The sequence below is a fragment of the Cervus canadensis genome, chromosome 18, assembly GCF_019320065.1.
Source record: "Cervus canadensis isolate Bull #8, Minnesota chromosome 18, ASM1932006v1, whole genome shotgun sequence".
Taxonomy (NCBI): Eukaryota; Metazoa; Chordata; class Mammalia; order Artiodactyla; family Cervidae; genus Cervus; species Cervus canadensis.
In genome coordinates this window covers 60,316,239-60,332,230 of record NC_057403.1, presented here as the reverse complement: position 1 = coordinate 60,332,230, position 15,992 = coordinate 60,316,239, and the positions used below count along the sequence as shown (strand labels likewise).

The 15,992-nt window shown below is 41.6% G+C and overlaps 1 protein-coding gene across 3 annotated transcripts in view; it reads right to left on the bottom strand.

Moving 5' to 3' along the window:
- The window catches only part of ADAMTS18 (ADAM metallopeptidase with thrombospondin type 1 motif 18), a 145,229-nt gene that overhangs the window by 60,879 nt on the left and 68,358 nt on the right, over positions 1–15,992 (bottom strand). For 2 of the 3 annotated variants that reach the window (XM_043435378.1, XM_043435379.1), the window contains exons 4-10: positions 15,576–15,858; positions 12,801–12,994; positions 12,451–12,534; positions 10,748–10,907; positions 10,037–10,142; positions 7,922–8,059; positions 5,714–5,867 (exon numbers count right to left, since the gene is read on the bottom strand). In XM_043435378.1, the coding sequence (XP_043291313.1) occupies positions 5,714–5,867; positions 7,922–8,059; positions 10,037–10,142; positions 10,748–10,907; positions 12,451–12,534; positions 12,801–12,994; positions 15,576–15,858 (1,119 nt within the window). Of the gene's footprint in view, positions 1–5,713; positions 5,868–7,921; positions 8,060–10,036; positions 10,143–10,747; positions 10,908–12,450; positions 12,535–12,800; positions 12,995–15,571; positions 15,859–15,992 lie in introns of those variants that run through there. The other variant, XM_043435380.1, reaches the window with a different exon arrangement.

The following is a 15,992-nucleotide window of genomic DNA, read 5'->3' as shown; positions in this document are numbered from 1 at the left end:
AAATGGACCTGTCACTGACATTAGTAGAAAGCATGAGGCAGCCTTCCAACCAGATGCATGAAGTCCATCATCTCCGTGTGTTCCCATCTGGGTCATCCTGGATCCAAGAGGGATCAGTGAAGGTGGAAAAAAACCTGTCTCTACCAAAACGGAGGGATGGGAGGTCACCACGGAACCAAAGCTGCAGTGACAAAGGCTTTCAGAATTAAACCGCTTTCTCTCTCACAGCCCAGGTCAAGCCATAGCCCACACCCAGAGCTGACGTGGCGGCCACCAACACGGCCCCAGCGGACCAAAGCAACGGAGCCCCATCCCGCAGCCAATGCCAAGCCACAGGGCTAAGGAGGGGCAGCCGAGGGGACCGGGAAAATCCAGCAAAACACAGGAACACAGGGGTTCCAGGGTGAAATTCGACAGGCTGTGCGAACGCGTCATTTCTTTCGTGGTGGAGCACAGAAGTCAGGCGTAATTATAGCCCACGATGCACTCTGATGACCCCAGAGCCCTCGGAGCAGGCTTGCTTTCAAAGGAAACAGAAATCAGAGTTTGCACTTATTTTTTCCTTGTTCTTACCTCTTTTTATTTTTTCAGCCTATTCATCTAACTTTTCCTTATCTATAATTCCTTAGACTTAAGTCATAATTTAAGGGAAAAAGAAAATAACCATGGAGACCCCAAAGGTCTCATGTGGCCTGGACGTGATTTTTTAAGGAAAGAGTCTAAGCGCTGCCTGTTGTTCTGTCCAGCCCCTGGGTGCCCACCTTTTCCTACTGTTTCTAATGACTGGGTGCCCCTTCAAGGGAAGTATGAGATGCGCAAAGGTTAAAGGTCTCTGCCAATCCAACTTCATCAAGCATCTCAAATTTAACACAGTCAAAACACAGTTCCCCAGCTGTCCCCCCAAATCTGTTCCATGTTCGGCCTTCCACAGCTCACTTATGACGCCCCATCCTATTAGCTGCACAAGCTCCAAACCCCAGAGTCATCTTTGGCTCCTCTCTTTCTCCAAGAGAAGCCACTCCTGCTTCCTTGAGGAGCAATGAGAAAGAGATGGATGCAAAAATCTTCCATGTTCTGAAAATGGGAATGCTAACAATACGTGGGCTTTGATCGGACTTCCCTGGTAGTTCAGGGGTTAACATTTCGTGCTCCCAATACAGAGGACACAGGTTCAATCCCTGTTCAGGGAACTAAGATCCCCCATGCTATGTGCAACGGCCACAAGAAATATGTGGGCTTTGATTATCATTGTAAATCCAATAAGTAATTACCGGGTATCTGTTAATACATCAGGTACACGTCAGGCATTGCAGACATTCTCTGTCTACTGAGGCAAGAGATACACATAGACAATTAGAATATTAGTACCACGAGTCTATGAAGGTGACATAAAGGGTGAAAATAGAGCTCAGGGAAAGTGGAGGTTAAGTTTCCTTGGGGGGAAAAGGGAGGTAATATTTGAGCTGACTCTTTAACAATAATAATAAAAAATGAGAGATATTTGTCCTCATGGCCATGCAGCATTTCAGGATGGAAAGCACACAAAGACTTGTGGACGTGGAAGCAGGAAATGTCTGAAAACTTACAGGATCATCAATATAGTTGGCGTCTAAGTCCGTGGGAGAGTTACTAGAAGTTGAAATGTGAAGCAGTAAATTTAGTAGATTACAAAGTAGCTGTGATTTAGATACTAGAAAGTTTCTCTTTATTCCTCTCAATGTCAAATTTTTTTAAAAATACTTTTTACTGGGGGTATAACTGACACACCACTTCATGGCAAATAGACAGGGAAACAGTGGAAACAGTGACAGACTTTATTTTCTTGGGTCCCCAAATCACTGAAGATGGTGATTGCAGCCATGAAATTAAAAGGCACTTGCTCCTTGGAAGAAAGCTATGACAAACCTAGACAGCATATTACAAAGCAGAGACATTACTTTGCCAACAAAGGTCCGTCTAGTCAAAGCTATGGTTTTTCCAGCGGTCATGTATGGATGTGAGAGTTGGACTATAAAGAAAGCTGAGCACCGAAGAATTGATGCTTTTGAACTGTGGTGTTGGAGAAGACTCTTGAGAATAGCCTGGACTGCAAGGAGATCAAACCAGTCAATCCTAAAGGAAATAAATCCTTAATATTCATTAGAAGGACTGATGCTGAAGCTGAAGGTCCAATACTTTGGCCACCTAATGCGAAGAGCTAACTCACTAGAAAAGACCCTCATGGTAGGAAAGATTGAAGGCAGGAGGAGAAGGGGATGACAGAGGATGAGATGGTTGGATGGCATCATCAACTCAATGAAGATGAGTTTGAGCAAGCTCCGGGAGATGGTGAAGGACAGGGATGCCTGGCATGCTGCAGTCTGTGGTGTTGCAAAGAGTCGGACACAACTGAGTGACTGAACAACCACAAAGAATAACTGACATGTGGGATTCCCAGGTGGAGCTAGTGATAAGGAATCTGCCTGCCAGTGCAGGAGAGACAAGAGATGTGGGTTCAATCCCTGAGTCAGGAAGATCCCCTGGAGAAGGAAATGGCAACCTACTCCAGTATTCTTGTCTGGAGAACTCCATGGACAGAGGAGCCTGGCAGGCTATAGTCCAGGGTGTCACAGTCAGACCCAACTGAGCACACATACAACACAATGATTTGATATTTGCATATCAAATCTTCCGACCCCTCCAGACATCCCTATTTCTGTGCCTTTCTTCAATTTCTGCAGTCCTTTAGTCTAGAACTTCTATGTCCCTCTGCACCACTTCCTAGGAAACACCATCGCACTGAGACAATATCTTTCAAAAATATGGTTTGGTTCCAGAGAAAGATCTATAACTTCAGGATAGTTGTTTAAACTCTGCACAGTCATCTGACAAATGCTTGTTGAATATATGATACTCAAGTAATGACAGTCATTTTTTTTGTTTGTTTGTTTTGGCTGCACAGTGTGACTTTCAGGAGCTTAGTTCCCCAGTCAAGGATTGAATCCACACCCTTGGCAGTGAAAGTGAAGACCTCTAACCATTGAACCACGAAAGAATTCCCAATAGTCGTTTTAGCTCACTTTATATTTCTAAGGAAAATCAAAGTCATTACCAATTGTGCATTTGTTGCATATTTAGTGCTGCATATATGATTAGCAAAGGAGTAAGCTAGTATACCTTTAAGAATGGAATGACAAGAGACAAAGTTAGCAGATAAACTTTTTCCAAGAAAAGAATGGCTACTTTTTTCTGCCAAAAGCCTCACCTCAGTTAGAAGCAATTGTGAATTTGTTAATTTATACAAATGATAGACTAATGTTTGCCAAATTAAGATCCACACACTGTGGAGGATATACCAAAAAAATGTGAATGGTGTGTGCATAAATTTTTCTAATAGTTATGCACTTAAATTGCATTGGAAACACACATAATCCCATATCAAACCAGTGATTTGGGGGTTATTATTTCTTAGGACTGGACTTCTTTTTTTTTTTTCCAAGTGAGTTTATTCATAAAAAAGCAACAAGTGAGTCATCATACAGAGATATGGCACAACTAATAAAAGTAGTTTTTAAGGACTGAATGTTAATGCTGAAGTTTAGGAAACACTGGTATTACCTAATGAGGAGGAAGCTCACCCGTACTCATCAGTATGGGTGAGGAGATTTGTTTAACCTCTACCATTTAAAAGTTGTGTGACTTTGGGCAAATGGAATTCTCTGAGCCCCAGTTAAAAAGTAGGTGATAATTCTCCCTTCAAAAGGCTTTTGTGAAGGTTGAGGAAAAGCGAAATGTGTCTCTAAGTGGAAAGCCACGTGTGGAGCAGAAGCTTGCTTAGCAATTGTTACAGGGTAACGGGTGGTGGTGCTGCTGATGGTGGGAACGGTGGCAGAGAAAAGGAAGAGGGAGGAGAGAGGAGGAGAGGGAACAGACACAGAGATGGGAATACAAATCTCCATAATTTCCAGGTCTCCAGACACCTAGGATTTCCACCTTTCTCTTTGGATACTAGGAAGCAACCAACTTAAAAATGATTCTACTTTTTAGTAACATTGAGATGGTCAGTGGCATGGTTGTTGACCAATTAGAAGAATGTTTCTCTCATTTCTACCTCCTGGACTTTTGCTTTTTCCCATGTATCTTTTTCATAAAAAGATAAGTCTTCCTTTTTATAATTTTAAATTTTATATTGGTGTATAGTTAATTAACACCCTGATTCAATTCCTGGGTCAGGAAGAGCCCCTGGAGAAGGGATAGGCTACCCACTCCAGTATTCTTGGGCTTCTTCGGTGGCTCAGCTGGTAAAGAATCCACCTGCAATGCGGGAGACCTGGGTTCGATCCTTGGGTTGGGAAGATCCCCTAAAGAAGAGAACGGCTACCCACGCCAGTATTCTGGCCCAGAGAACTGCAAGGACAGAGGAGCCTGGGAGGCTACAGAACATGGGGTAATAAAGAGTCGGACATGACTGAGCGACTTTCACCTTCATGGTTGATTAACACTGCTGTGTTAGCTTCAGGCGTGCAGCAAAGATGAATGGACAAAGAAGACGTGGTGTGTGACACATAAAGGAATATTACTTGGCCATAAAAAGACTGGAATAGTGCCATCTGCAACAACACAGATGGGCCTAGAGATTATCATGTACTGTGCTGCGCTTAGTCGCTAAGTCATGTCTGGCTCTCTGTGACCCCATGGACTGCAGCCTGCCAGGCTCCTCTGCCCATGGGGATTCTCCAGGCAAGAATACTAGAGTGGATTGCCATCTCCTACTCCAGGGGATCTTTCTGACCCACGGACTGAACCCATGTCTCTTGGGTCTCCTGCATTTGGTGGGCAGATTCTTTAACACTGTACCACCTGGGAAGTTTATCATACTAAGTGAAGTAAGCCAGAGAAAGACAAATATCATATGATATCACTTATATGCAGAATTGAAAAAAAATGATACAAATCAAACTTATTTACAAAACAGGTAAGTGTTCCTTTACACAAAACTCTTTTTAAAATTACTCAAGATATGCCTTGAATTTTTACATACCAAAAGAAGTTAGCTGCTAAAGATTGTGTTCATATTACTGTAAAAGATATACATATGCATTTTGAAGGGGTGATGGTCTAATATGAATTACATTAAAGGCAAGGGTAGGATGATTTAGGAGAATAACACTGAAACATGTACATTACCATACGTAAAATAGAAGACCAGCGCAAGTTCTGTGCGTGAAGCAAGGCACCCAAAGCTGGTGCTTTGGGACAACCCAGAGGGATAGGGTGGCAGGGAGGTAGGAGGGGTGTTCAGGATGGGGGACACATGTATACCTGTGGCTGATTCATGCTGATGTACGGTAAAAACCATCACAATATTGTAAAGTAATTATCCTCCAATTAAGTTAATTCATTAAAAAATAAAATATGGAACACAACGAAATGAACAAAAACAATAACGCGCATTAGGTGGAAGCCATTGTATCTAGATTTACTGCTTGTGATAAAATCGTCGTCTACAGAGGAGGAATTTGGTATTTAAACCAGGCATGGTCTGCGGGGGATAAGTCTGGATAATTCATTGACAGTAAAATTGCCACTTAATTATCACGCCAAACAAATGACATTTCAGAGGTAACCCAGACTCTAACCCTTGGCCTGAGCAAACCAAATGTTTATACTTCTGTTAGGTACACAGACACAGGATAGAATCTTAATGTAAGTTTGAAATCACAAGCAAACATACCTTCACAAAACCAAGGCTGCATAACTTGGCTTTGGCTCCAAACTGCCACTTGCACTGTGTGTCGGCATCGTAAATCTGTCCTGGTAGTTTGTCCGGGTATTTATACTGTCCTGTTTGCTTGGGCTCATCCACCAGACACCCAGCCTGAGGTGTGCTGCAAAAATACATCCTTATTAGTTGCCATGTTTATCTGTGATCTAGCCACACAGAACACTATACTTCTGAATGCATTCATGCAAAGAAAAATGTAACATGGCAAAGAAATAGGCACGTGCTTAAAACTAAGAGTGAGTCCTGTCCTGTCTAAGAAAATGAAATTTACAGGACCACAAAGTGTTTACATGGGGCTGGAAGTTATAGTTATCTCATTGGTTAAGCTTGACCTGTGAGGAGATGGGAAAAGTCAACTTTCCCTAACAGTCTCATTCAACAATATTCAACAAATTTTTACTGAGTGCCTGCTCTGTGGTGAGTACTAAAGTCACAAAATAAACTAGAGACAATTACCTGTCTCTACAAAGTTTAGTCATGCTGTGGTTTTTTTTTAAAAAACGTAATGGGGTGTGGTCAAAGATACGTTTTTACCTCCAGTAATCTTTATGAGCAACAAATGAATAAGGTTTTTGAGAGAAATCAGGGGAAAGGATACATTGGGAACAAAGAAGAACAATCTCCCTGAGGTATACTGAACTGGGATGTGTTGGAAAAAAACACAGTCCAAATGGGATGGATTTTCAGGCACCTTATCTCCACTTACTTAAATAATTAAACTAGGGTATCAGTGAGAGATAAAACAGCATGGTGGTTACACATGACTTTGGAGTCAGACAGATGGGGGGTCGTAGTCAACCAAGCCAATGTGACCAACTCTTACGTATCTGATTCCTAACATAACCTGACTTCCGTAAGAGGTGTTCACAGATCAAGCAAGACAAAGTAACACGCTCAACACATCACAGGAAGCATTCAAAGTTAGCTTTTGTTGTTCTTATTGTCATCATCAGCCAAAAGAATTTAACTATATCGTATTCATGACATTCAATTTATAGCAAGAAATTAAATTTATACTAAGTTGACCTTGATTTATCATCTTTATTTCATTCTCACATGAGATAGGAAAGGTAACTTTAGGCCCCAGACCATAAATTGAAAACCAATAAGAAAATCTCCTGTGTGACAAAGTCTCATAGCAAAAACTTTGTCAATATTTCACTGTTCTTTGGGGCATCATTTGGTTTGACATCCTTCCACTGAATCATCCTTGCCTGTGTGTATGACTAATTCTGTGAACACCTGAAAATAATATGCAGTGGTACAGGTTAAAGAAAAAGTATTAAGAATAGTAATTCCCAAAGAAACTTGGTTAGTTTCCCTAATACCTGGTCAAGAGGGGATGCCTTTAGAACCCGAGTGTTCTTGTGTGTCAACACAGATTAACAAGGTATATCTACATACACATAAACTGAAATACATACATATCTGTCTAATGCCTCTAGTGTTGCATAATGTCCAAACGGTTTAATAAAATCAAAGGACACTTCAAAGAGTTTCAAGTTGGTGTTCAGCATTTAATACGAATCAAACAGTGTGACCTGCCTAACTCCCATTTTACTAATGAAATAAATCTAGGAGTTCTGAGTTACTGAAGGAATTTTACATAGCTATCATGCCCTTTGGATGTCTTTTGGACACCGAGTTAGCTCCTGGCCATTTCAAACAAAACAGCCAATCACCACAATGCTCCATTCATTGTAAAACAAACACTCTATTTTAGTCCTTTTAATACCCTTATGACTGAGTTGATTGACCAGATTAAAACAATCAGTCACAATAAAAAGATAATATTCCCAGGAACCTCTGGATGTCTTAGAGGAGACAGTTCTAAGCAGAGATTTTGGAGTCATGACAGATCTGAGTGTGTCTTTTGTCCTCAGCTTACCAGCTGTAAACCTTCAGTAACACTATAACCGCCCTAAGACTCAGTTTCCTCAGCTCTAAAACGAGGGAATAACAGGATTGCTGTGAGGGCTGCTGAGGCGTTCTGTGGAGAATAGGTAACAGCATGAGGCCTTCAGCGTTCTCTCAGCAACAGTCACATACCATCATCACCATCAACCCACCAAGCGCCTGTTTTCACGGCGACTGAGGACCATTCACTGTCACTCCTCTGAACCTGGGAATGCCCTTGGCCCTGGACTGTCTTCTCACCTAAGGAATTTCTTGAGGTACTGCCGGCTGCATGAAGACCAGGAAAACACACCGTTGTTTCCCGTCAGCGTGGGTGACATGATATTGCCTTCCGTTTTCCTGCACGGGTTGCCTTCTCCATCATGAACCATGCCGAAACTAAAACAGAAAGAAGACAAAAAGGCTTCAGTGAACCCATTTTCCAAACTATAGGCAGAGGACGAAAAACATGTACTGAGAATCAGGGAACGCAAATAAGGGATAGAGTTACTGAAATTGTAAGAAAAGAGAGTTGGACCATAAAGCAGACTGAACGCTGAAGAAGTGATGCTTTTGAACTGTGGTGTTGGAGAAGACTCTTGAGAGTCCCTTGGACTGCAAGGAGATCCAACCAGTCCATCCTAAAGGAGATCAGTCCTGGGTGTTCATTGGAAGGACTGATGTTGAAGCTGAAACTCCAATGCTTTGACCACCTGATGCAAAGAATTGACTCACTGGAAAAGACCCTGATGCTAGGAACGATTGAAGGTGGGAGGAGAAGGGGACGACAGAGGATGAGATGGTTGGATGGCATCACCGACTCAATGGACATGAGTTTGGGCAAACTCCAGGAGATAGTGAAGGACAGGGAAGCCTGATGTGCTGCAGTCCATGGGGTCGCAAAGAGTTGGATGTGACTGAACAACGATGACGACGATTCTGTTGTGACTCACGTCTACAAACCAGCCATTTTCCCGTCATTCCTCCCAGTTTATCAGGTTAGTAAGAGCAGGATGGCTGTATACTGTGAGCTGATCAGTCAGGGCCCCAGGGATTTAAAAATATTTTTAAATTAATTTTTATTGGTTGCTTCACAACAGTGTGTTAGTATTTACTATAACGCAAAGTGAAGCGGCTATATGTATACACATATCCCCGCTTTTTTAGATCTCCTTCCCATTTAGGTCACGCTAGAGTGCGGAGCAGGGGTCCCTGTGCTACAGTAGGTTCCCCAGTTACCTATTTTATACACAGCGTGTGTATACATCAATTCCAGTCTCCCAGTTTATCCCACTGCCTCTTCCCCCTCAGTGTCCATACATGTGTCCTCTACACCATCTCTGTCTCTATTTCTGCTTTGTAAAAAGATAAGATCTATGCTACTTTTCTAGATTCAACATACACGTGTTAATACACGGTAGTAGAGGTGATGGATCCACACACAGGTATTTATTAACCTCAACATACACTCGGGGAAAGCATTTTCCCAAGCTCCACTTTGCCCAATTCAGTTCTTCTTTGTACTTAACCAAGAAGCTAACGGGTTTGTTCGGGCGACAGTCTTTCTAAATATATTTGTGAAAGTCAAAAGCAGAGGGAAATTTATGTATAAAGCACCAAAGGAAACAGTAAGAGTCACAGAAGTGGGGACAAAGTGGGGAGAGATCAAAGCCATTCCTCTAAGAGGAAAGGTCATTAAACCAGCACCTTAGTGTAGTTTTCCGGACATAAGAAAACCAAGTTTGAATTGCGTTTTGAACTTAAATTTTTTTTAATTTTCTAACTTTGATTTGACAGCCTATCAGAAGACAAAACGCATTTTCTTTGGTACATGTCAAAAGTTTTATCAAAATCTTATGACTTATCTCCTTCATAATTTAACTATTAGGGCATGTTACTTACAGTCTGAACAACAACAAAGTCCATTTACACACACAATGGAATACTAAGCAGCTATCAAACGTTGTTCAACAAGAGCCTTGACAATGACTGGCCTTTGTTTGGGCCCTTCTTACAGTCAAGTGTGATTTTCCCTGGTGGCTCAGCTGGTAAAGAATCTGCCTGCAATGCAGGAGACCCCAGTTCGATTCCTGGGTTGGGAAGATCCCCTGGAGAAGAGATAGGCTACCCACTCCAGTATTCTGGCCTGGAGGACTGCATGGACAGAGGAGCCTGGCAGGCCACAGTCCATGGGGTCTCAGAGTCGGACACGACTGAGCAACTTTCACAAATGAAAAAAGCAGTCAAGTACCATTGTAAACCTTATATAAGATATATCATATTTATTCCACCCAGATCGACAATAATCATTAGAGGAAAGCCAGTGAACCACCCAACTGGTTTTCATATAAAGCGGTACATCGAGGGGTCACTTACTTGTGCCCTGACTCGTGAGCGATGGTGAAGGCCAGGCCAAGCCCTGTGTCCTCATTGATGGTACAGCTTCGGTACTTGCTGCACATCCCACTGATGGGGGCGAACCCTGTGGAGAGAGCAATTTCAAACCCAAAGGAAACACTCCTGATCATTTCTGATGTCCAAATGCTGTGCACCTTTTGTTTATTTATTTATTATTATTATTTTTTTTTTTGCAGAAAAAAGCTTAAGGTATATGGCTCTCTGTCCTCTCTAAATAGATGAGTAGAACTTAATACTTTGTTTCTTTTTAAAGATACTTGCGGCTGAGTCCTTCAAAGTTCAAATAACTTTGTAAAAGAAGCATGCTACTTAGGGGCACAGTTGAATGCCACAGAGACTAGGCAGGTTCTTTTCAGCTATACAGCTCTGCACTCAAGATGCTTAGGGAATAACCTACAACGTGCGTAGTTAAACCACCATTGATCTCATGCTTGCAGGATCATCACAAAGTTTAATAAAGAAAAACACAACAGGAATAAAGTAAAGGGGCCCCCATTCCACAAAACAGTTCAGTTAAATAGAACAATATTCAGAGAGGGTACAACGAGGATACTCCACAATTTAAAGATTGTGTCCTTATAAAGAATCCCAAGAGCCACTCACCCAGTAGAGCTGCCAGCCTGTTTTCAGCTGACACGGGTGTGCACGAAGCACGCGTTCATATCATACCTAGGGTGTCACATGGTTCATTCTTCCAGGAACAGATATCAAATCCCGTGAGTAGGATAGCATGGTCGTGCCTCTTGCCGTTCTTTCCAACGAGGGCAGACTGCCACTGGCAGAAGCTATTCAGAGACTGGTCTGCATGATGGTTGATCAGTAATCCCCGCTGTGGGAAACCCACACAAATCAAAGTGTGAATATGTGACAGAATGAGAATGCTGCATCACTCCATTTGTACAAGCAAACACGGAAGCATCATGTTCCTGGGGGAAGGGTCAACAGAGGAAAACACTTGCGCTAAGGTTGGACATAACTGGTGCTTAAAACCGCTGCAGGTAAATGTTCACAATATTGGAAGTAACTACGGCGTTTCGGCGGTGTGCTTTGGTGGCGGCTGCATTTCTATAACAAATAAACTGGCATCAGTTAGAAACACCTTTGCTCGTCTCACACTGGTAACATCCTTATAGAATTGTTATTACTTTTACAACGTAATTATTACTTAGTGGGGATAGAGTTCAGTGGATCCTTCGGTCGAGCATGAGGACAGAACTGACGATGGCTTGCTTACTCCTATGTCAAGATTTCCAGAAAAGGGCTCAGCACGCCATAGGTTACAACCCATCAATCAATAAACTGAAAGCTCACTGAATGGATGAAGAAACAAATAATTACAATATCCTAAAGGGTAAGCAAGGACCTACTCTTAAAATAATTTTTTAATCAAATTTTTCCTGAAAACTATTAACTTGGGTCAAGCTGAGAGTTTTTAGACAAAACCCTTAATTATCAGTGAATTAGGATGCTGCTGACTTTGAGTCCTTGGAAACAGTATAAGTGGTAAATTAGAAGTATCTCCCAAACAACATACACCTTTTCTTCTTTTCTAAAACTCTTAAGAATAATTTGATACATTGTTAACTCTAAGAATAATTTGATATAGGAGCACTAGAGACCTGGCGATTATATTCATTTTTGCCTCATCTCTGACTCTCTGCTTTGTTCATTCATGACTGGGGTTACAGATGAAGACGAAAAGCCTTAGGGGATTTAAAAAATAGTCAGATTGGTAATTCCCACCTCAGAAAATACAGTTGCAACATCAAAACACTACAAAGCAGGAGGTGTACAATTTAACACTTGATGATATGTTCTGCTTGCATCTCCCTGTAACTAAGTCAAGGGCAGTTAAATATCCCTTGCTTATTTTCAGTAGTACCAAAGGTGGTGTTGGGAGACAGTAAGCTTTTTACCAGAATTTTCAGATGACTTATTTTCAGTGTATTTTCAAAATATCCTTTTGTAATTACCCAGAATCTCCAACTTGCCAAACCCAGCTGACATTTAAATCTCCTACCAAATGTACTTTCCGTGTGAAGCCTGCATAATATTTTATAGTATCTATATTCTACTTTTTGTATTAATTTTACTTTTTTGTAGTCATATTACATATGTGCTTTTAATCATATTTTATATCATTGTATATCTATACATATATTGTATGTTTACATAGAAATAATAATTTTGTGAGGTTTTAGTATTTAAATACACAACCCTATTGGACTGTACATTCCTTGAGGGTAATTTTAAAGTTTCAAAGCTGAATTTCTAATGACAATTCCATGGGGTGGCAACACAGTAGGTGCTCGCTAAGTGTATCCTGAAGGGCAGAATGAGTGAAGAAAAAAGAAATGAAGTGTGGCACCTACAGGCTCTTGTTCCAGAAGAATGAGGCTAACCACGACAATGTTTATATCACTTCCAATGGTCCCATCTTTAAAGAGGCTGGAAACCTGTTGAAACAAATTGAAATCAGAGAAAATTAAAAAAAATTTTTTTTAATTTCCAAAACTGTAAGGGAAGATCAATAGGACATATTTATGAGCAAGTATGCACTGATTTGACCAAATATATTTATGTTGGAAGCCAGTTTCCTCCCAACTTCATTTTTTTCAATAAAATCAGGTGGCTGCATCTGCTATTTAACTCACGCACGGGAATGCCATGATTCTGAGCTGTCTTAGGCAGGCAAAGGGCTGGGTCCTGACTGTCTCCGTACCATGTTCATGACCGTGAGGATGTACGTGGTGACGTTGGCCTTGGTGTGTTTCTCCACCATTTTCTTGTCTGCTACCACAAGGGTTTCCACGTTGAGGCCCTTCTGTGACTTGCCAGCTGATCTTCTGGGCCGTCCCGAGCTCCCATATTCATCAAACCTGAGATAGGTGTCCTCTGTGGGAGGCTTGGGGGCATCTACAAGGAACAGGAGAGCATTTGGAAGGGCTGGCAGCAGAGATCAGCCGGGGAGACAGACAGACATCTAAACAAGGGGAGGCGGGAGACCGAGTAACCAGCGCTTCACCCATCTCCTGACAAATGATGCCACTGTACCTGTTCTGGGACTCTGGACCTAATTTGTGGTCAAGAGAGACGCTTTCAGTAGAAGGTGCAATGGATGGACAGACACATGGATTGAGTAACTCAAAAGAGCTCTCCAAAGAGTCAAAGAAAAGAAGCTACAATTCTAGCTGGAAGGGTGGCACAAGAAAAATCAGTACTGTGGGAAGAATCTTTAAAAACAGAAAGCGCTCGTTTTATTTTATGGCTTACACACTGCAGACACAGACACTTTCCTCTGCTTCTGAATTCATTATCATACTTTGTATTGCTGCTGTTCTTCTTCAGTTGCTAAGTCACGTCTGACTCTTGGCAACTCCATAGGTTACAGCAGGCCAGGCTTCCCTGCCCTTCACTATCTCCCAGAATTTGCTCAACGTCATGTCCATTGAGTTGGTGATGCTATCAAACCATCTCATCCTCTGCCGCCCCCTTCTCCTTTTTTTCTGTATACACTTTGTGTATTATTTTCTAACTAAAGCTTACAAATATGTATCCTGTAGAATGCTGCCCACGTTCTTGTTTCATCAACAGAAACTTTAATATAGCACAAAATAAGTGGTCAATAGGACTCTTTGACCTGATATTAATTAAGTTGCTGTGGAAACAGAATAGTCAGAAGTGATATTTAAAATTCTATTAAATGAAAAAAAAATTATATTAAATGCTTTGTAATAGATAAGGTGCAGCATGGGATATTGGCCATAGTGTCTGAGCAGAGACCTCAAAGTACCTGTTAGGTTAGGCACCATCCCTTTAGTTAACGGACAGTGACAGATTCAAGGGTTGCTGGGAAGGAAAAATGTGTTTGGAAAGCTCAGGACTGTGTGTGCTATAGATACATTTAATAATGTAACAACTGGTACAGTCATTATAGTGAAGTCAGCTCTTCACAGAGAAAAATGAAATGACCAAATCATTTAGAGCTCAATTTAAAGTCTCAATTGGCCATCTTGATAAATGACTCTGAGTTTCAGTTTTCTCATCACTGAAATGAGTATAATATCTAATCATAAAGCTGCTTTAAAGATTAGCTTTTATAGTTCATATCAAGCGTGTGTCATTGCCACTATGAATATCATCACTATCCTTAATACCACTGGTATTACAAATTCTCGCCAAATAGATGTTCCTTAAAAAGGATATTTCAGTAATACCAAATCCCCAAAACCAATTAAAGTGCTAGAAACTGTCTTTCATGACCGCTAGTGATCACCCACTTCCTCTGCTCCGTGGGAACCACCCAGCTGCCCTGTCCAACTACACAGTCACACGCTGCTCACGGCTCCTTTGAAATGTGGCTGGTGCCACTGAAGGAATGGAATTTTTAATTTTATTTAATTTTTATTAATTTTATTTTACATTTAAAAGACAGTATTTGATTCAGCTATTGAAAAACTTTACATATGGAACAATTTGACTGTGTAAGTCTACTTTTCACCTTTAAGTTTTATAAAATCTAGATACAGATTAAGCATTTCTGGTGAGAATTTATTGTCTGATTTGGAATTGTTCCCTAAGTATAAAATAAATGGATTTCTAAAACTTAATATGAAAAAAGAATATAAAATACATCATTTAAATTGGTACTTCACTGGTTATATTGATGACATACTAAGATGATATTTTCTATATATCGGGTTAAATAAAATATATCATTCATGTTAATTTACCTATTTAAGCATTTTTTAATGTGGCTATTAGAAAATTTAAAATTACACATGGGGCTGATGTTCTATTTCTGTCAGACACCGCTGGTATAGAAAATGCAGATGGTTGTGTCCAGGTCACAAGCCAAGTCCAAGGCTTCCTGTGTTCCCTCGCCACCTCCGATCAGGTGCCAATATTCTCGTTAACCGGGAAGTCTGTTCAGTTAGTTGCTCAGTCACGTTCAACTCTTTGCAACTCCATGAACTGCAGCCTGCCAGGCTCCTCTGTCCATGGGATTCTCCAGGCAAGAACACTGGAGTGGGTTGCCATTCCCTTCTCCAGGGGATCTTCCTGACCCAGGGATTGAACCCGTGCGTCTTGCATTGCAGGCAGATTCTTCACCGTCTGAGCCACCAGGGAAGATTAGAATCTTCAAAAGGAATACCTAACCACACCTGGGAATTCACCTCTCTCATCATTTGGAAGACTAGGTCCTTTTCTCATACAGAAAAGATACAGAAACTAAAATAATATTGGGACATACGATTAAAAAGATACTAAAAGAGGAAAAAAAACTTTCCAGTTTAACTGAAAAAAAAAAAACAAAAAAACGGATCACCTAGCTTTCGTCTGACAGGGGTGATTTCTGGCTCATCTCCAAGATTAACTTCGGTGGGGGCTAAGCGTAGTCAGTTTTAACCTGCAAAGTCAGCACACCCAGTGATGCTCGGGAAAACCCGTCGAGGGCCCAGAGAGGAAGAGAACAAGAAAAGGTTTCCTTACATACATTTCTTGCGTCGTCCACAAAAATGCTGCTTTTGCAACCTTCCATGATGCTGTCCTCTCTCTGGCCTCCAAGAGGTGTGGGGGGCGTGACTTGGGGGGTGACCCGCAGGGTTCTGGCCGGAGCTCAGGTAGCCATGGCGACGCTGGACCCTCTCCTCCGCCGTCCTTTTGTATAGCACGTGAGGCTGGTGGCCTGCGGGGGCGCTGTAGTTGTGTTCCTGGGCCAGGAGCTGAGGTAATGGCGAGATGAGGAATTCATTTTCTCGTGTCCTTATGAGGCCTGACTAAAAAGCCAAACGGAAAGGAAACATTAGGGATTCCTCGCGTCCCTGTTTTGCGTGCGTAGATTTCCAGCCTGTGTTTCAGCAACGTCCGGAGTGCAGGCGCCACCCTGAGTACTGGGCGCCCGCCGTTCATT